Below are 20,783 nucleotides of genomic sequence, written 5' to 3'. Positions count from 1 at the left end.
GTATTGATTATTTATAATACCAAATTAATATCAAATATTTAAGTGATGGCTGAATACAATATGAATAAAATAACAATAAAATTGGTATATTTGCATAATACAAAATTAAGTTTTAAGAATAAAGGTGTTACTAAAAATACTAAGAAATTCATATTTCTTTGTTTTAATTGGTCTAATGTTATTTACATTTTACGTAAGAATTATACCGTATCATCGAAAAAATCGGCGTCTAGTTGGCTTGGAAATGAACATCGATGACATTCCCTAAATAACTGTACACATAAAATAATTAACTAGAATTTTACAATCTTGGAAAATTTGATATTCTTGAACCTTGATTCTAAATATTCTAAATTTTTTGATTTTCTTGGAATTTAGGTTCGGGAAAAACGCTGATTGATTTTTCATTTGGTTTTCATTATTTTTATTTGGTTTAAAAAAACGGTTCGGCTAACATTATAGCCTCCATCAGTGTTGTGTCATATGAAAAAATAGTGTCGAATATAATCCAAAAATTGCATATAAAATATGCACACCACGCACATAATGTTTACTGCGTACTCCATAGTCAATGTAGATAATTTTAGTGTTAAGAATAATAATTTTAAAAATATGTGGTCATCTTTTGATAAGTTTATATTAGTTTATTAATTGCAGTAAACATTATGAGGTGTGAATTATATTGTATATGTAATTTTTTGGATTATATTCGACACTATTTTTCTCATATGACACAACACTGTGAAGGCTATAGTTAGCCGAAACGTTTTTTTTTAAACCGAATAAAAATAATGAAAACCCAAATGAAAACTTAATCAGCGTTTTTCCCGAACCTAAAAATCCCAAGAAAATCAAAAATTTTAGAATAATTTAACATATAAAATGCCAGCGATCTTCATTTCATAGCCATCGCTGACGCCTTTTTTAGATAATATTGTATTATTTGTAAATATAATTTTTCGAACATTGATACTTGCAAAATATACATATAAATTTTGTGAATGCAAATAATAATACATCACTATTAGTAGATATTCAATGTTTTTTGTTAAATTAGATCGATTTTCAAACCCCAAAATTTAAAATATATTTACATTTTACCCATTATCTTATGTACCTATACATTATTTGTACATTGTAAAACATTTGCTGCATATGTATGGTTCATAGTTTATTTGCCAAAGTATTTATTACTATAAATAGGTATATATGTTGTAGTTATTAACTGTATATTATGTATATTTCATTTAAACTATATCATTTTTAAAATACAAACCAAAAGTCTGAGGAATAATTATGTTTTCCATGTATTCTACAACATATTTATTAATCCGTTATATCTAACTAGCGTGACGTCATAAATCTCGCCCGTAGGCTGATCTTTTAATAGAAGGCATTGCATCAACAAACAAATTGAGGATTGAGGGGAAAGGGGAAGTGACAGCGAGACCTGGAATATGGCGGCCATCTTACCGTTCACAAAAATTTGGATGCGCACTCGTCGAAGCTCATTCTCCCACTTCCACTCTGATGGAATTATGGATTAAATATTTTAGCCTCCATAATTAAAATCAAACAACAAACAAATCACAACACAACACAAAATAAACAAATGTCAATTGAATAATGAATGTCATTAATGTCATACGTTTGACAGCCTCTACAGTTGCTCAGAGTAACAAATAAGATATATAGAACCAAATACGTTTAAAATAAAGAATACGGAGGGTACCGCTTAAATTCCTGTCCCGATATTGAAGGATGGCTATAGAATTTCAATGCATTTCCTACATACGTCTATCCTTGTGTTGTAGGAGGTTTGACTAAGGATGAACCTATGTCTTGAAACCATTCGACTCGATTTTCTGATTTTCGACTTGATTTTCCGACCTTCAATACTGGGACGTAAATCCTCTCATTGCTCTTATGGGAAGGCCGTCGTATATTTTATTGAAACGTATTTGTATAGAACGTAGAGCTTAAATAACTTAAATGAATTTATAGTACGTGTATTGTTAGTTACCTAACATAATACCACTTCATCGTAATAATGAGCAATGCATATCGACGTTTTAAAATTATCGTATAATCACTATTACTTCCTGAACTCCTCCTAATACATAAGCGCGAACATGGCAACCATCATGATTAAAATTCTAGGCTCTATCTAATCTGATATCGCGCAACGTCTATACGACCCGTAATAAATACATGCTCCAGCTCCAGCACCGATTGACCGATTTGTTTAACATCAAAGTCGGTGGAGGTGCGACCAGAGATTTGCCATTTAGTGTTCACCAGTGTTTACTAATAATTAGAACAATGGATATATTCCTTCAAGAATCGCTTGCTTAAAAATCGAAGACGACGAATTCCGAACACACTTAATATCGATGTTTACTAACGATCTCCCAGCACTAGTTAGATTTAATTTCAATGCAAGGATATACAGGGTGTCCCAGAAATAAGTGCAAGTATTTTAAGGGGTGGTAGATCTCGATAAAAAAACACATTTTCTCTTTATCGTTTTTCAAATAAGTCCAAAATAACGGAGTTATTTTACTTTGAAAATTTCCAAAAAAAAATATTTTTTGCTAAAATTTTGAGAACCACTGGATCTTTTCTGGATTTTCTTTATTGTAAATTTAATCTAATACCTATGTTGCCATATTATCAAGAAATTATGTTTTTTAAATAAAAACTAAAAGAAATTCCAAAAAATTTCGAATTTTCAAAAAAAATTTTCGCGAAAAAAACTCAGAAGCGTGTTTCTGGGGTTGAACTATACTACTGGTTAAAATACTTGCACTTATTTCTGGGATACCCTGTAGAGGTAAGAAGAATGAATACACAAGATTATTATATTATTATTACACAGGATACATTAGGATATCACAGCTACTTACAAATCTTTTAAACATGTTTAAAAAAGGTAAAAGTTTAAACGTGAAAAAGAAACAAATCAGACAGATTTAGAAATATTTAAAATATTAAAAATTAGGAATATTTTCTTGTTTGAAAAGCGCGTCTTCATCCAGAAACGGGGAGTCATCGTCAGGTTCCATTTTTATAAAAAATCCTCCAACTTCACCTTCACACGGACAGATAAATTTTCGCCATTTCTGGAAACAATAAAAAATATTTAAACCACGTTATTTTTAATATGTAGCCCTTAGTAAAAATACATTTAAAGAAAACATACTTAAAGACATCGAGCATGTCATTATTTAGAATCGGAGTGACATCATCAGGTTCAATTTTTAAAAAACATTCTGATTTCTCTTCATTAGTGGCAGATTCAGCATGTCTGGAATTAATAAATTGCATTATCGCTGTATTAGTAAACATACCTTTAAAGAAAAACATACTTAAACTCATCTTTAAGCGGAGTGTGATCATCAATTTCAATTTTTAAAGAATCTATTATCACTTCATCAGTTACAGATGTGCAACCAGCATTTCTAAAAAACAATAAAAAATAAATCAACGAAATACCGTGTGATCTAGAAAAAACGAATTCAATCTGGCCTGGAAGTGAAGATCGATTACAGTCCCCTATATAATTTTACATATAAAATGATAACGATCTTCATTTCTAAACCCACTCTGACGCCGTTTTTTTTATCGTATGTATCGAAACATAATAATAGTTTATTTCTGTCACCGATAAGTATCACCTTTATCTTACTTTTAATTTAAATAATAATAAAAATAAATATAAATTTCTTTAGACCTGCGGAGAGAATTTAAGAAATATTTGTATTTTGAACCGTCTTTTTTCAAGGAATGACATTTTTTCTATTAGACTAGCGTGTACCAGCGACTTCGTTCGCGTCGAATTAATCATTTGTAATGGTGATGATAAAGCAAAGCAAGAATTTCCATTAACGTACAAACTGAACAAAATTTTCTCAGGGTGCAGCCACACTATCCTAAAAACGGCGTATCGGCGTAACGGCGTAATGACCTTAAATAGATTTCCAGTAATTCTATTGGCTGAAACATTCATCTGTCAGAAATTTTATCTGTCAAATTCATCTGTCAAAAATTTCAGCCAATAGAATTACTGGAAATCGATTCAAGGTCGTTACGCCGTTACGCCGATACGCCATTTTTAGGATAGTGTGGCTGCACCCTCACATTTATGTCAGCATGAGAAAAAACAATATGGCGATATTATTATACAACTTGGTAATATTTCAGGTGTAGTTTCATCTCGTTGGAATTTCACTTTCGAAAAATCCGTTTGCCAAAAATAAGCTTTTTACGTCAAGCAGTTTAAGCAGAATCGTGGTTAAGAAATTACCCAACTTTTTGGAACACCCTGTATGATTTTTTAAAAAATTTCACAATATGAAAAAAAAACAAATAAATTATGCTTGTCCGAGCGTTTTCCCGAAAGACTAACCGTTTTTTAAATAACAAATATTGTAATATTTGAGGGGCGTTTTCACCCTCTTGAAATTTGAGATTCGAGAAACCCCTCCTTATCGAACCTCTACACCCCACAGTCAATCCGTTTGCCAAAAATCAGCTTTAAACGTCAAGCAGTTTAAGCAGAATCGTGACTACTCAATGGTCATATTTTATGAAACACCCTGTATAAATTTATAAAAAATCTTAAAATATGTAAAACAACAAAATAAAATATACGTGTTTAAGAGTTTTTCCGAAAAACTCACCGGTTTTTAAATAAAAAATATTTTAATATTTGAGGGATAGTTTCACCCCCTTAGAATTCGAGTTTCGAAAAATCCCTTCCCTTCTTATGGAACCTCTACACCCTAAAGTCAATCTGTTTCCCAAAAATCAGCTTTTTACGTCAAGCGCTTTAAGCAGAATGGTGATTAATCAATGACCAGATTTTTCGAAACACCCTGTATACATTTTTAAATTTTAAAATATGTAAAAAAACAAAATAAAATATACGTGTTTAAGCGTTTTTTCGGAAACTTGACCGTTTTTTAAATAAAAAATATTGTAATATTCGAGGGGTGGTTTCACCCTCTTGGAACTGGAATGTCGAAAAGGAGCTTCTTACGTTGATTGGTTTGAGCAGGATCGTGATTAATCAGTATATCAGTCACTTAAGGATTTTATATATTAGTAGTATAGATTTAGTAATTATTATTGATTTAATAGCAGATACGTTAAATCAATGGGGCTCATTTTCTAATTGTATTTTTAAAAGAAATTATTGTAGTGAATTTCATTATGAGCCATAATATACAATATGGTCAAATAATACGGAAAATCTTCAGAGGTATAAAGGCGGCGATAATATTTGGATTCGACGTATCTTACAAAAATTACAAGTTTAATACCAGTAATTTTTATCTTCTTCTCTTTGCAAATTTACTAAATAGAGAGTTACGCTAGTACATGACATAGGGGACGATGTGTTGGTATTATAGTTGGGCGGTTATTATATAGCCTTATATCCCCGAAAGTGTATATGATCTATTATTACACAAATATAAATTTAGCTAGAATAGGTATGATCATTATGAAGGTGATCGCGTAAAGGGTATTTTACTCATATATGTCTTGTCGCAGTGCGCACAAGCAAACAACTGTCGTTCTTCCAGTTCCAAGTGAATTTTCTTGTGTCTGTTAAGAGTGCACTTATATGGCGTTTTGCAGCCACATGTGGAACATCTATAGACCTTCTTCTGCGATTCCTTCACCATAATAGAATAATTTTTAAATATTAGTCTTGTAACACTATAAAACAAGGGTTTTCAAACATATAACCCTCACATATATAAACCTGATATAATTCACGAACGACTGTTGAACTAATTAAAGAATTTTCAACAGAATCACCCATATGCCGACATTATAGCTGAGAGGTTATTATAGCCTTACATACATGAAGGTATAATCAGTAAGTTAAATATTCAAAATGACTCCAGCAAAAATTTTCGATTCACGACGACTGTTGGCGCTGATCGTCAAAATAATGGAAAAAAAAAAAATGTACAGGGATTTTCCTTACCGACAATACGACGTGAGCTACGGCTACGACCAGGGCCAATCAGAACGATCAGTCCACAGGATCAGTCTTTCTTGGACATTTGCCTTGGAAGTGTATGTTAATTTCAGTTGTGATAAGTGTGGTTGTGTTTGCAGTTTGATTTTTCGGTTTTGATATTATGTTAAAATTAATATTGAAGTATTGTATCACCTGTTTTTATGTAATAGCATTTTTTAGTTCTATAATCTGATATGTTATGACTTGTTAATGTTTGTTAAATTTGTTTAACAATGTTATACCAAAGAGGTTATACTTAATATATCAATTTGCATAGCATAACTTTTTTTATCAATAAACTTAGTAAATTTTCAGATTTTTTAATTCCTTTTTGTTTCCGTTTGTAATTTTATTTTTAAAACATATTACGTGATTGTTTCACATAATATGTTTTAAAAATAAAATTGCAAATAACGAATAAAAATAATTAAAACAAAAAGTGTATTTTACAATTCCCCGGCGGAGCGGCGAAGTTTAGTACAGGTGATTTTTTATTTTTCTTATCTATCCTAATATTTTTTATAATTAGTAAAAATACATTTAAAGAAAACATACTTAAAGTCATCGTGCATGTCATTATTTAGAATTGGAGTGACATCATCAGGTTCAATTTTTAAAAAACATTCGAATTTCTCTTCACTAGTGGCAGATTCAGCATATCTGGAATTAATAAATTGCATTATCGCTGTATTAGTAAAAATACCTTTAAAGAAAAACATACTTAAACTCATCTTTAAGTGGAGTGTGATCATCAATTTCAATTTTTAAAGAATCTAGTATCAGTTCATCAGCATTTCTAAAAAACAATAAAAAATAAACCAACGAAATACCGTGTGATCTAGAAAAAACGCAGTCAAGTTGACCTGGAAGTGACGATTGATAACATTCCCCTATATTTTACATATAAATTGACAGCGAGTTTTTGAAATTTGAATATACCGCGTGGAAATTGAAAATCGGACAATTTGGTGAAGGAATCTTATAAATAGTTAGTTTGTTGTGTGTTATAAGTTAGTAATTGTGTATAAAGTGAGAAAAATAAATTCGTTAAGTATTTTATCGTGAGTTTAAATAGTGGACCCACGGAATCCGTAACAGTATTTTGAACCATCCTTATATTTTTTCAAGGTATGACATTTTTTGTATTAGGATTAGTAATTATTGATTTAATAGCAGATACAATAAATCCATCGGGCTCATTTACTATTCGGATTTTTCAAAGAATTTATTGTAGTGAATTTCATTATAAGCCATAATATACAATATGGTCAAATAATACGGAAAAACTTCAGAGGTATCAAGGTGGTAGCGATAATATTTGGATACGACGTATCTTACAAAAAATTACAAGTTTAATACCAGTCATTTTTTATCTTCTTCTCTTGCAAATTTACTAAATGAGAGTTACGCTAGTACATGAGATAGGGGACGATGTGTTGGTATTATAGTTGAGAGGTTATTATATAGCCTTTTTTATATCCACGAAAGTGTATATGGTCTATTATTACACAAATATAAATTTACCTGGAACAGGTATGATCATTATGAAGGTCATCTCGTAAGGGTATTTTACTCATATATGTCTTTTCGCAATGCGCACCAGCAAACAACTGTCGTTCTTCCGGTGGCAAGTGAATGTTCTTGTGTTTTTTAAGATGGTACTTATATGGCGTTCGGTAGCTACATAGGGAACATCTATGTGATTTCTTCAACTTTTGTTGTTCCGGTGGCAAGTGAATATTATTGTGTCTGTTAAGATGGGACTTATATGGCGTTTGGTAGCTACATGTGGAACATCTATGCGATTTCTTCAACTTTTGTTCTTCCGGTGGCAAGTGAATATTATTGTGTGCTTTAAGATGGGACTTATAAGGCGTTTGGAAGCTACATGTGGAACATCTATAGACTTTTTTCTGCGATTCCTTCAATCCCTTCGCCCTAATAGAACAATGTCTTTATTTCCAAGTCAATTAATGCAATTGAGGGTAATCCTGCAGTTTAGGCCGACAAGAAATTGCGATCGAGATATTAACCGCTGTGTTGCCAAACTTAAGAATATAGGTTTGGAAATAGAGAAATCTGAAAAATATACACTCTGATGTTGATAAAGATTGTATCAAGATTTACTCTGAAAATATTTTATTGCATAGGATATTGTTCAACAATGCACTTTAAAAAGTTTGGAAATTCTGGCTCTCCTGAGATTTTGTTTCTCCACATAAATTCATGTAAATAAGACCCAAAAACAGATTGGGAGAGGTGCCAAATTGCCTTTTTAATTTTCTTTTAGCTCTCATCCATAAATTTTCAACATTTTGTGTGTGAATTCGAGGATCATTGGGATCAACAAAATTTTCTTGGTGAATAACAAGATGTTTATAAACACCTCCACCGAGGACATTTATGTTTCGATAGGCTCTCCACCTATCAGAAACAATAGTAGTACCAGGAAGTATATATCTAAAATTGTTAATACCTATTTTTAAGGACAAACAAAATGTTAGCTATGTTGTTAGCTATGTATTTACCAGTTTAAATTATACTAGGCATGCAATTTATACCCGGTATTTCTCCTAGATGGTTCCCTCCCTTTGAAATGAACAAGTTAAAGCCATTTTCGGTTTAACAGGAAGAGACAAAAATAACAACTGTATGCAGTGGTGGATCCAAACCAAAAACCTATAAGCTGGGTTAAATATTAGCTTTTTGGGTTAAAAATTACACCCTAAAAGCACAGAATATCTAGCTACGCAACAGAAGCCTCGTTACATGTATAAAATCGTAGGTAGCAAAAGGAGACAGGCTTTAAAAGCCTGTCTCCAAATCAGATATTTTGATGTGGTAGTTTCACTACTACATAACAGAGGGCGATAAATTTAAAAGAAAACAGTTTTCTACAAACGAAATTTAAAAGAATTTTATGCAGTGTTGCCATTGTGTAATTTATATTGTAATATTTCCTGATAAAGCCTAGCTTCACATTTTTCTACATCATTTAAAACATATTAAGAGCTCTTTTTTCAAACGTTTAAGTATTTAACTTGCCATGTTAGTTGGAGTTAAATCTTACGAGCTGAATTAAAATCACTTCCTGACGTTTGATTCTAACTGAATCCTGAATTTTGATTGTAATTCGGCGACAATATAATAAGTATTGTTCTACTATTATGACACCACTTCCTGACGTTCGATTGTGTTCATACCGTATGATCGGGAAAAACGGCGTTAGCGATGGCTATGAAATGAAAATCGCTGTCATTTTATGTGTAAATTTTTATGAGAAATGTCATCGATCGTCTTTTCCCAGCCAACTAGACGCCGTTTTTTCGGTATCATACGTATTTGATACATACTTGCATATTTTTCATGACATTGCAATATTATGGTACCATGAAGCATATCAAGTGATACCGTAATATTGTACCTTATTACGATACATGGCGTTCGATTGGGCTTAAACTTGGTATATTACGTATCTTCAGAGATATTGTAATATTATGGTACCATGAAGCGTATCAAGAGGTACCATAATAGTACATAGAGGTACCATATACGATAGAGGTACCATATACGATACCATTTCCTGGCGTGCGATTGGACTTATACTTGGTATAGTAAGTATCTTCGATGACATTGTAATATGATGGTACTATGATGCATATAAAGTGGTACCTTAATATAGTACCATATTACGATACCACTCCCTGACGTTCGATTGGGCTCATATTTGATTATACTTGCGTATTTTTGATGACATTACAATATTATGGTACCATGAAGCATATCAAGGGGTACCATAATGTAGTACCATATTACGATACCATTTCCTGGCGTTTGATTGAGCTTAAACTTTGTATACTACGTAATTTCGGTAACATCGTAATATGATGGCACCATGGAGCAAATAAATTGGTACCTTCTATAGTACCATATTATGATACCACTTTCTGACGTTCATTTGGGCTCATATTTGATATATACTTGCATATTTTTGATGACATTGCAATATTATGGTACCATGAAGCTTATCAAGAGGTACCATAATAGTACCATATACGATACCATTTGCTGGCGTTCGATTGGGCTTAACTTGGTATAGTAAGTATCTTCGGTGACATTGTAATATGATGGTACTATAATGCATCTACTATGATGCATATATAAAGTGGTACCTTAATATAGTACCATATTACGACCACTTCCTGACGTTCGATTGGGCTTATATTTGATTATACTTGCGTATTTTTGATGACATTGCAATATTATGGAAGCATGAAGCATATCAAGGGGTACCATAATGTAGTACCATATTACGATACCATTTCCTGGCGTTCGATTGGGCCCAAATTTGATATACTTGCGTTTCTTTATAAAGATTTGTTTAATTAATAATTTTAATTTATTTTATGAATTTTAATTTATTGTACGATGTCGGTGACAGCAACTTTTATGCTTAAGTAATATATTATTAATTGTACCTGTGTCACTTTTTAAAATCTACCTAGGTCTATATAAATAACGTGGCAAACAGAAAAAAATTGTTATTATAGTATTTTTTAGTCAATTAACATTTTTTGTACTGCATTTTAATAAATCGTTTCCATTATTATTAAACGTATATTTCATTACTAACGTTTCAGCATTAATAAATATCACTATCAATCGCCCTGTATATTATTAATTTTAAAGGTAGTTAAAGTTATTTTCTTAGTTAACATAATAAAGTAGTGTAGATATATTAAAAATGTATTTTGAGAGCATATGTTTTCTAATAATATACATAAAATTAAAACTATTTTAAAAGCCAAACGAATAATTAATATAAGTGTATCTGACAAGAAACGAAGAATAGAAAGAAATTATTATACACCAAAAAAAGAATGGGATGCCAATTAAAGTCTGTTTGAATCTGGCAACTGTGCATTTTTAGCCGAGCTTCAAGGCCGTCGACGTGCCGTCGATCTACGTCGATCCAAAACCGAAAGTTGAAAATTTCCAATTATATTCTGATTATGATATTGTCGCGCCATCTAGTATTTTATTTGTGCAATTTTAGCTCTTTCATTTCGAGTATTTTTCTGTTGCGTAGCTAGATATTCTGTGCTAAAAGGCATATATTACATTATTTTTGATTTGGGCCCCCCCTAAAATAAATTTTTGTATCCGTCCCTGACTGTATGCCAATCAACGCATATTTATGTAACAAACCAACCAACCAACCAGTTAAAACTGCCTCCTTGCCACCCACTTCAACAATTCAAGTTTTGTATCAAAAACTAATCTCAAATTGAAGTTTTCCAAGAGTAAATTATCAGCAGCAATAATTTCATCGGGGTTTACAATAATCGTAGAAGCTATAATTCTTAAGTTATAATAGTTGTTTCAGCTTAATTATAATTATATTCTGTATTATTCCCTATAAATCTTACCCGCCCCGCGAATGGGTAGTCGTTTGTTATATAAATTAAATGTCCAATAATAAATTAAATTTCTAACAATTTAAAAGAAGCAATCACAAAATTCCGTTAAAAAGTTAATGTGTTAAATGGCAACGCCGCATATGATCGTTAACGGTTGCCTGACGACTCGCTTTATTTTCGTCGGCCTAAACGGCGGTTTACCCAATTGAGAATAATGATTATAACAAAAATGAATAAAAAATAAATTTACCTGGAATGATCATTATGAAGGTGATCATGTAAGGCTTTTTTACTCATATATTTCTTATCGCAGTGCGCACAAAGAAACAACTGTCGTTCTTCCCGTGGCAAGTGAATATCATTGTGTGTGTTAAAACGGAACTTAGATGGCGTTTGGTAGCTACATATGGAACAACTATAGACCTTTTTCTGCAATTCCTTCAACTGTCGTTCTTCCGGTGGCAAGTGAATATTATTGTGTGTGTTAAGACTGGACTTATATCGCGTTTGGTAGCTACATGTGGAACATCTATAGACCTTTTTCTGCAATTCCTTCAACTGTCGTTCTTCCGGTGGCAAGTGAATATTATTGTGTGTGTTAAGATAGAACCTATAAGGCGTTTGGTAGCTACATGTGGAACATCTATAGACCTTTTTCTGCGATTCCTTCAGTCCCTTCGCCCTAATAGAACAATGTCTTTATTTCCAAGTCAATTAGTCCAATTGAGAATAATGATTATAACAAAAATAAATAAAATTATTGTTTTTCTTTATGTAAGTATAATGATCTATGTCTAATTCTTAATAATTCTTTAAAAAATAAATTTACCTGGAATCAGTATGATCAATATGAAGGTGATCTCGTAAGGTTTTTTTACTCATATATTTCTTATCGCAGTGCGTACAAACAAACAACCGTCGTTCTTCCGGTGGCAAGTGAATATTATTGTGTGTGTTAAGATGGGACTTAGATGGCGTTTGGTAGCTACATGTGGAACATCTATAGACCTCTTTCTGCGATTTCTTCAACTGTCGTTCTTCCGGTGGCAAGTGAATATTATTGTGTCTGTTAAGAATGTACTTAGATGGCGTTTGGTAGCTACATGTGGAACATCTATAGACCTTTATCTGCGATTCCTTCAGTCCCTTTGCCCTAATAGAACAATGTCTTTATTTCTGAGTCAATTAGTACAATTGAGAATAATGATTATAACAAAAATAAATAAAATTATTGTTTTTCTTTATGTAAGTATAATGATCTACGTCTAATTCTTAATAATTCTTTAAAAAATAAATTTACCTGGAATCAGTATGATCAATATGAAGGTGATCTCGTAAGTTTTTTTTACTCATATATTTCTTATCGCAGTGCGCACAAACAAACAACCGTCGTTCTTCCAGTGGCAAGTGAATATTATTGTGTGTGTTAAGATAGTACTTATACCACGTTTGGTAGCTACATGTGGAACATCTATAGACCTTTTTCTGCGATTTCTTCAACTGTCGTTCTTCCGGTGGCAAGTGAATATTATTGTGTCTGTTAAGACTGGACTTAGATGGCGTTTGGTAGCTACATGTGGAACATCTATAGACCTTTTTCTGCGATTCCTTCAGTCCCTTCGCCCTAATAGAACAATGTCTTTATTTCCGAGTCAATTAGTACAATTGAGAATAATGATTATAACAAAAATAAATAAAATTATTGTTTTTCTTTATGTAAGTATAATGATCTCGAGACACAATTGAATTTGACCCTCATTTAAATTTAATAAAATAACATAATTCATTACTTACATTCTTGCTTCGATTTCAACACGTAAAATCAATGATAATCACAGTAATGATAATCATAAATAATAATCCTAGTGATAATCAATCACACAAAACACATATTGCTGTCCTCCATTCGCAAACTTCGAGTTCCGGGCTTTACGCCCTGGGGCCTGGGGCTACTCGAGCTCGAGAACGGTTCTAAAAGGAGCGGTGCGCGATAGCGTGCCACAAATCAACGTGTATAGAAATAACAAAATAGAAATCAACGATTGATTTCTATTTTGGACAGTCCGATCAATCAATGATTTCTATTTTGTGCTGGTGCCTCCATATGGCGCGGAACAGTTCAATGACTCAATTGAATGGAGCCATAATGGAGCAATGACTAAAGAACTTAGACAAGGAAAGAGAGGGGACAGGTGTAACACGGCAGCTGAAAGTGAGTTGAAAGTTGTCACCACGCGAAATTCTCCAATGGCGTATCATCAGAAATTAGCTTGTACCTAGACCATAGATTTAGTAAGAATGTCTTTGACCTAGACGGTACAAAATATTTATTAAAACGTAAACTAATATATCGTTCATTTTTGAGTAATGCATATACAATTTTGTATTTTATAGTCTCACCTTTATAATATTAGAATATCTAAGTCGATAATGCAAAATTTATTTAACAGTCACAGTGGACTGATTATCAAGACAATTATTTATTTATTAACGTGTGTATAATGTATAATTAAATAAAAAATAATGTAATAACATATGTTTTAAACGTGTATAAACATATATACTGTATGATCGAAAAAAACGGCGTCTTATTTGTTTGGAAATGACAATTTCACAAATGAATATTAAAAATTACATTATTCATTGAATCCGTAAGCAAGTGTGAAGGGAATTGACTAGATTCATTATTATACCGTATAATCGAAAAAAAAACGACGTCCAGTTGGCTTGTAAATTACGATCGATGATATTCCCTATATAATTCTACATATAAAATGACATAAAAACTATACAAAACGACACCGAAAAAAGACGGCGTCAGCGATAGCTATGAAATGAAGATCGCTGTCATTTTATATGTAAAATTATATGGGGAATGTCGATCGTCATTTACAATTTACAAGCCAACTGGACGTCGTTTTTTTTTCGACCATACGGTATAATAATGAATCTAGCCATTCCCCTTCACACTTGCATGCGGATTCAACGAATAATGTAATTTTTAATATTTGTTACCTTCAATCATAAGAATATCCTAATTTTCCACAAAAAAATAAACAATTCTAGAAGCTTTGTGTTATTTTATTTATTTTAAAATTTTTATTAATTACCCACTGAAACTATTATTATACACCTAAATTAGCAAATTTTTTGAAAGAATATTTAAAAAAATATATGTATGTAGTAACAAGTAGCCCACCACAAGTTACGCAGGCTATACGTCGATACTAGTGTTGTATCTTTTGTTAACATTTTAAAACGTTTTTTTCGTAATTAATTAGGATGATACACCATAGGCGTAGTCAAAACAATTATCAAAAAATTTAAATATTGCTTCAAACAACTAGGTTAAGAAAAATATGCGCTACGACACTGTTTGGTGACATTGTCACAATTTGCAATCGGGTGTTATTTGTCCTTGGATTCTTTAGTCATTGGAATGGAGTGAGAGTATCGCGTTCTTGAACACTTCATAGCTGCTCAACTGCGTGAAAATACAATCATGTCAATGTCACGCGTCAACTCTTATAAAGTTCCTCAGTGTAACAAATAAGATATGTAGAAAAGGATAGAGCTTAAATGAATTTATAGTATGTGTATTGTTAGTTGCTTAGCTTATAATCACTTCATCGTCCGAAAAAACGATTTTAGGATGATTAAAAAAAGCTTTTTACTACTTTATAATAGGGTTTGTTTTAAATTTATCTCTTCTTAGTTGAAAATAGCTGTATAAACTATTTCCTCTAGTCCAACTTTATTTGTATGGGGTAAAGTAAAACATACCATAGATAATTCGAAAACAATTTATTTCAAAATCATTTTAAACTTTCTATAACATCTCTTTAAAGGAATCTTAATTAAATATACCGAATATATAAACGTATTTAGAGAAAGGGTATGAAAGTACAAATACCGATCATGGTAGGATACGGTCGGAAGTCTTTTTTACTTCTTATTCTAGAAAAAAAATAATCAATGAAGTATCACAAAGTAAATTTAAAAGTTATGAACAGAAATGTATTAATTAATATATGTATAAAAATAAAAAAAAAACTAAAACTAAATTAGTTAGAAAACCAAAACAAAAACCAGTCTCAGGAAATAGAAAAGCATTTGCAACAAAAATCTATTTGTTCTTCTTTTTCTGGAAGAAAACAAAAAAAAAAGAAATGTCTATTAAAATCACACGTCAAACACAAAAAAAAACAAATAAAAAACATGTATATAGAAAAATCAATAACAGGTGGGGTGCATGTAATCAAAGACACCAAAACTATTAGCAAATTGAATGTCTAACTCAGGATTTTTTTGAAGGAATTCTTTGATGACGCGCACGCCAACCATTATTGATTGATCCTACAAAAATATCACCTTGTCTTTGTTGTGCTTTAGATGGGGCTCGTTTGTAGTTGCTGCTGTCTTGCTCGATCTCTCCTGTTCCAATAACTTGTAAAGTTTAGCGACTTCCTCAGTGAGTTCTTCTTTCACCACTGTCAGTCTCTCTAGCTCCAATAGGACTTCCGCCTTATCTTTCACTAAAAAAATCAATTTTTTATAATAGGTAGATTGAACAAACATATATTTTATAATTTAATCCAAAAACAATTAAAGAAAATCATCACACTTACTTTCCCCTTGACTAAGCATACTGCAAAGTGTGGTATTTCTCTTTTTTACAACTGAAATTTCTTTTCTTGCCTCCTTCAATTGCTTCTCTAAATTTATATTCCTTTGCCTTTCCTCCTCTAATTTCTCCTAAAAATATGAGCAATTCAAAATAGAAATCTAGTTCCAGCTGCATGGATAATACTGACTTGAAGTTGCGCAAGTCCAACAACTTCATCGAACTTCTCTTGCCTTTTCTTCCTATTTTCTTCGATTTTCTCTCTTGTAATCTCCTTTTTAACCGTCTGAACAACGTCGTCGAAGAAATTCTTCTCATTGTCTTTAGATTTATCTTGTTCTATAATAATAATATACGCTTGATTAGTGTGGCAACACAATAAAATAATAGTACCTTTGATATTGGCCTCTTTATTATCAACAAACTGATCCCAACTCATAGTTTTACCCTTTTTCTTCTTGCCCTGATTCTGTTCCGATTCAGATTTAACAGTTTTTTTCTGCTGCTCAAATTCGAGCTTGGACTGCATAATTGCATTTTGCATCTGTTCCTCGAAAACGTCGTTCACAAACTCGTCGTCCTTTTTTTGCCATTCCTCCCAATTTTTTTCAAATTCCCCCTTTTGTTTATGCTTCGGTTTCTTTACAGTTGTTGCCGTCTTGGGCTTCTAAACCAAAAATCATTAAATTTTTAAAGAAAAAAATCTATTTCGCACTATACTTCGGTAGTGTTTCCCTTTTTTCTTGTAGCCGTCCAAGAACTTTTCGATGCCTCCTTTGCGGCACTGTTGGGTTTCTTGGTTTCCACTTTTTCTTGCTTCTTTTTGGCGTGGTGGCTGCTTGCCGGACGGAAATCGTCGTCTTCGATTTTTAAGCAAGCGAATCTTGAAGGAACGGAGATATCCATTGTTCTAATTATTAGTAAACACTGGTGGACACTAAATGAAATGGCAAATCTCTGGTCGCACCTCTCCAGCCTCCACCGACTTTGACATTAAACAAATCGGGAAATCGGTACTGGAACATGTATTACGGGTTGCATATAGACGCATATTATAAAACCAACGTATTTGTATAAAACAATGTATAAAACCTTATATACAGGATTGGTAAGGTGTATGGAGGGCTTAAAAAAGGAGATTTATCGGCAATGGGCAAATTTGAAATTTCTGTCCCCACTTTTAAGCAGCTTCCTCGGTTTGACAGCAGAGGCACTGCGATCGACTGGGATACTACATTTTCATTGTTAGTATACGATTTAATTGTGTTTTTAATAAAATTTATAGTTAATTTAGACATGACATCCAAACGCCTATAAAAAGTCTAAGCTTAAAGAGAGATGGATAATAATATTACAATAAGACAACAAATTTTGCAAATGCCACCGCCTCCCATCCACTCATGATACCCATCACAAAACACATATACAAGAAGAAGTGCTAGCGCCTTGCTAAGAGGAAACAGGACAGCAAATTATAGAGGAAGGTCAGGAAGTAATAGTGATTATACAGTGATTAAATAATCGATGATATTGAAATATCGATATGCGCTGCTCGGCACTATGCTCTAATATTAATAGGGTAGGCAACTAATAATACACGTACTGGAAACGGAATACTGGAAATCAGGAGCTGGAAATTCATAAGACTATTTTATATTAGGTAATGGTGTGGATTGATAACATATCATATGATTTGGAACTGTCCAATCACAGTGCTTACAGATCGAGCAAGCGCTGAAAACCTCCTCCCAAACAAGGATAGACTTATATAAGGTTCGTTCCAACCTGCAATAATATTACGGTAATATTATCGTTAGTAATTGCGTTAATGCGCCTGCGCGAGCGAAACCGGTTAAGTTACTAGGATGAACTTATAAACTGGTTGGAACGTTTTTAGAACTGGGAATACTGGGATGGAAAGTAAACAGCTGGGCTGGCAACACAATAACAATAACCTAAAAAATATTCATCCCAAGTTCCCGAGGTTCCCGAGCAACCCGAGCGTCTTGTTCTTTTCTTTTTTGTCCTTTAGTTTTTGTGCCGGCGTCCATAATGGCAGTAAATTATTTGTTTAATGTTTCTTCTTCAGAAGATGAAGATTTGGATTTTCTTGGGGATATTGCCACAAGAAATGAGAATTTCCTAGGTTTGTTGAGTTTATATAAAAATATATTTTAATAAAATTAATGTTTAATTTAGAAGAAACAGTTTTAAATTATTCGGAAGAAGAATTTTTTTCTAACTTCCGAGTATCCAGACATGTGGCAACTGAACTTAGAGACTCATTTGAAGGGAGTGAGTATTATAAGAATGATAGTGGTCAATTTGGAAAAATTTCTGCTCACAATCATGTAAGTAAATGAATTATTTAAGGTTTTATTGTACAATTTTATTGATAAATATACTAAATTTTCAGATATTAATATTTTTGTGGTTTATTGGGCATGAAGCTGCGAGTTTTGCAGATGTGTCCGATAGATTTAACATAACAAAGTCATCCCTAGAAAGGATTATACAAAGAGTGTCCGTGTTCCTTAGCAATTTGGCCCCTCAAGTCATAGTTTGGCCTAATGCAGCTGAAAAACTAGAAATTGCTGAACATTTCCAAGCCAATGGGTTTCCCAATATTATTGGTGCCATTGATGGATCTCACCTGAAAATTGATAAGCCGGAGAATGACCCGGATTCATACATTAACAGAAAGGGTTATTATTCTGTTCAAGTAAGTTTAGCTTAGATAACTATTATTATTATAAGTATTAGTAGGTACTCATTTGAATCATCTTACAGATGCAAGTTGTTTGTGATCATACACTTAAAATTAGGGATGTATTTATTGGATATCCTGGTTCAGTCCACGATAGTAGGGTATATCGAAACTCTTCTCTGAGCCAAACACTTGCAGAAAAATGTGGACAATATTTTCTCCTTGGAGATAGTGGTTACCCACTTTGTGCTAATCTTTTGACACCTTTCAAGGACCGAGGACAATTGACAGAGGAACAAACTCGTTATAATGTGAGATTAGCAAGAAATCGCTATGTAATTGAGCACTGTTTTGGAGTACTAAAACAGAAATTTAGACAAATGTACCATATAAAATTGCGGAAAATGGAGTACATAGTACATCTCATAAGGGCAGCTTGTGTTTTGCACAATATTGCTTTGGCAGATGAGTTTCTGGAAGAAATTGAAGTGCTACCTGTAGATATGCCCCATGTTATAGATGATCCTGATGATGAAATGGATTTGGATGGTGATCGAGATGCACAAAGAGCTAGAAATTTTGTTGTAAATAATTTACATTAAAAGTACTGTTTATAATATTTTTCAAAATAAATTTTTTTTAATTATTTTGTCAAAGTCTATCACAAACTTCAATATCAAATGAAACATGCAAATTTTTATTTAAAAAAAAATAAACAAATAGAGATTCATTAATATCAAATTAAAAAACAACAAAATAAATAACTACCATAAATTAACAAATAGGAACTCTTAACTTATGTAATTAAAGAAAAACAAATAAATAAATCAATACTCCCTATAGGGTTTCATATATATGACAATTGCACTTTTTTGTTAAAAGAATATTGTTTCTCTCTTTTTCAATTTCATTTCTCTCTCTCTCAATTTCATTTCGTTCACGAAGCAAACTTAATTGGTCTTGATGAACCTGTTGAAGAAACCGATTTCTGTTTTCTTGGTAAGAAAGCCGGTCCTCTCGGATCTGCTGTAGTACTGTTTTCCTGGTCTTCCTTCTTATCACTTTTTTTGGTGTTTCAGCAGTTTCTTGGCCTTGGCCTTGCTCAACATTTTCTTGCTTTGGCATGTGAATTTCATTTGCTAGTAAAATTTCTGGCCTTATATTCTTTTTGTTACCACAAGCTTCTTCCATTTCCGACGCAAACTCAAAGAACTTTCTACCACGTCCTGTTGAATTTTTATTGTCAACATATTTTTTGAAATTGCGGTCAAGTACTTTCCACCTGTTTTCAACATTTTTGGATGTTACTGTTTTCTGCAATATTTCTGAAATCTCATTTGCTATTTTCTCCCACATAGTTTTAAAATTCTTCATCCCCATTGTTCCCACTTTGCTTTTATATTTTTTGTACAAGTCGATTAAGAGCCTTGTATTGTTGTTGGTCCAAAAAAAAAGCTCTACAGCAGATGCAGCAGCAGAAGTAGTAGTAGAAGGCGGATTATTTTCATTTTCTACCACAATAACGAATTCTTCCATGCCTGCTCATATAAGATAAAAATGGTATTTATTTAACAAAAATATATATAATTAGTAAATTACCTTCCATATTCATATTTGTAATTTTTAAATACTTTAAATAAATAGAGAAAGTCGTTCTTAAATTTTTCCAAACAAAAAAGATAAACAAAAACAACTCCCTAACCTAGTTTATACTATACTACCCAGCTGACCGCTATTTCGACCTTACTGCGCATGCCTCTAATTTAGAACCAACAGTTCTTGCTCTCAAGGCAGAATCGTTTGAACCGTAATTTTACCATCGATAATTCCGGTTGGAACGACGAACTGACGATAATCACAAGTTCTGAATTTGTAATTTTGGCCGGTTGGAACGACATTGTACGAATGCGCATGCCTGACGGTAATATTACTGGAAATTACTGCTGGTTGGAATGAACCTATAGTAAATTTAAACGTATTTGCATATTTCACTTTTTT

At 32.3% G+C, this 20,783-nt stretch overlaps 4 protein-coding genes across 7 annotated transcripts; 1 reads left to right on the top strand and 3 right to left on the bottom strand.

The window, feature by feature from the left end:
• Window positions 1–2,847: 2,847 nt before the first annotated feature.
• On the bottom strand, window positions 2,848–13,662 carry LOC115881944 (zinc finger protein 600-like). 3 transcript variants are annotated; one of them, XM_030899684.1, is made up of 10 exons: window positions 13,249–13,661; window positions 12,755–13,078; window positions 12,284–12,607; window positions 11,705–12,136; window positions 7,559–7,972; window positions 6,756–6,830; window positions 6,590–6,694; window positions 3,369–3,461; window positions 3,203–3,307; window positions 2,848–3,122 (listed from the first exon to the last, which is right to left on the bottom strand). In XM_030899684.1, coding segments are annotated over exons 1-10 (1,929 nt in total). In that variant the 5' UTR covers window positions 13,251–13,661; the 3' UTR covers window positions 2,848–3,067. The 3 variants fall into 3 exon arrangements, with proteins under 3 accessions (XP_030755544.1, XP_030755545.1, XP_030755546.1); XM_030899685.1 differs by lacking the exons at window positions 6,590–6,694; window positions 6,756–6,830 and having other exon boundaries at window positions 13,249–13,662; XM_030899686.1 differs by lacking the exons at window positions 3,203–3,307; window positions 3,369–3,461 and having other exon boundaries at window positions 13,249–13,659.
• Window positions 13,663–15,239: 1,577 nt separating this feature from the next.
• LOC115882038 (G kinase-anchoring protein 1-like) lies at window positions 15,240–17,101 on the bottom strand. Of its 2 annotated transcripts, none has more exons than XM_030899857.1 (6): window positions 16,799–17,101; window positions 16,472–16,745; window positions 16,269–16,417; window positions 16,083–16,209; window positions 15,826–15,989; window positions 15,240–15,598 (listed from the first exon to the last, which is right to left on the bottom strand). In XM_030899857.1, the coding sequence occupies exons 1-6, from the start codon at window positions 16,982–16,984 to the stop codon at window positions 15,581–15,583; spliced, it is 918 nt and encodes a 305-aa protein (XP_030755717.1). In that variant the 5' UTR covers window positions 16,985–17,101; the 3' UTR covers window positions 15,240–15,580. The 2 variants fall into 2 exon arrangements, with proteins under 2 accessions (XP_030755717.1, XP_030755718.1); XM_030899858.1 differs by having other exon boundaries at window positions 15,242–15,411.
• Window positions 17,102–17,851: 750 nt separating this feature from the next.
• Window positions 17,852–19,872, top strand: LOC115882010 (putative nuclease HARBI1). The gene is made up of 4 exons (XM_030899821.1): window positions 17,852–18,224; window positions 18,278–18,429; window positions 18,495–18,800; window positions 18,869–19,872. The coding sequence occupies exons 1-4, from the start codon at window positions 18,131–18,133 to the stop codon at window positions 19,385–19,387; spliced, it is 1,071 nt and encodes a 356-aa protein (XP_030755681.1). The 5' UTR covers window positions 17,852–18,130; the 3' UTR covers window positions 19,388–19,872.
• On the bottom strand, window positions 19,586–20,544 carry LOC115882011. The gene is made up of 2 exons (XM_030899823.1): window positions 20,385–20,544; window positions 19,586–20,323 (listed from the first exon to the last, which is right to left on the bottom strand). Exons 1-2 carry the CDS (start codon window positions 20,395–20,397, stop codon window positions 19,623–19,625), a joined length of 714 nt encoding a protein of 237 aa, XP_030755683.1. The 5' UTR covers window positions 20,398–20,544; the 3' UTR covers window positions 19,586–19,622.
• Between the last annotated feature and the right edge of the window lie 239 nt (window positions 20,545–20,783).

This window comes from Sitophilus oryzae, unplaced genomic scaffold (genome assembly GCF_002938485.1).
Source record: "Sitophilus oryzae breed Bouriz unplaced genomic scaffold, Soryzae_2.0 scaffold_1745_pilon_pilon, whole genome shotgun sequence".
Lineage (NCBI taxonomy): Eukaryota > Metazoa > Arthropoda > Insecta > Coleoptera > Curculionidae > Sitophilus > Sitophilus oryzae.
The sequence above is the reverse complement of the archived record's forward strand: the minus strand, read 5'-3'. Positions and strand labels throughout refer to the sequence as shown.

What these genes read in the sequence shown, in the direction of transcription:
- LOC115882010 (XM_030899821.1), top strand. Translation starts at nt 18,131, where the DNA reads ATGGCAGTAAATTATTTGTTTAATGTTTCTTCTTCAGAAGATGAAGAT. An exon ending in AAATTTCTGCTCACAATCAT is followed by an intron (nt 18,430 to 18,494) that starts GTAAGTAAATGA and finishes CTAAATTTTCAG; the next exon opens with ATATTAATATTTTTGTGGTT. An exon ending in AGGGTTATTATTCTGTTCAA is followed by an intron (nt 18,801 to 18,868) that starts GTAAGTTTAGCT and finishes ATCATCTTACAG; the next exon opens with ATGCAAGTTGTTTGTGATCA.
- LOC115882038 (XM_030899857.1), bottom strand. Translation starts at nt 16,984, where the DNA reads ATGGATATCTCCGTTCCTTCAAGATTCGCTTGCTTAAAAATCGAAGAC. An exon ending in TTGGACTTGCGCAACTTCAA is followed by an intron (nt 16,210 to 16,268) that starts GTCAGTATTATC and finishes TCATATTTTTAG; the next exon opens with GAGAAATTAGAGGAGGAAAG. An exon ending in TATGCTTAGTCAAGGGGAAA is followed by an intron (nt 15,990 to 16,082) that starts GTAAGTGTGATG and finishes TGATTTTTTTAG; the next exon opens with TGAAAGATAAGGCGGAAGTC.
- LOC115881944 (XM_030899684.1), bottom strand. An exon ending in CTTCATAATGATCATTCCAG is followed by an intron (nt 7,973 to 11,704) that starts GTAAATTTATTT and finishes TTGTTCTATTAG; the next exon opens with GGCGAAGGGATTGAAGGAAT. An exon ending in GACATGCACGATGACTTTAA is followed by an intron (nt 3,462 to 6,589) that starts GTATGTTTTCTT and finishes ATTGTTTTTTAG; the next exon opens with AAATGCTGGTTGCACATCTG.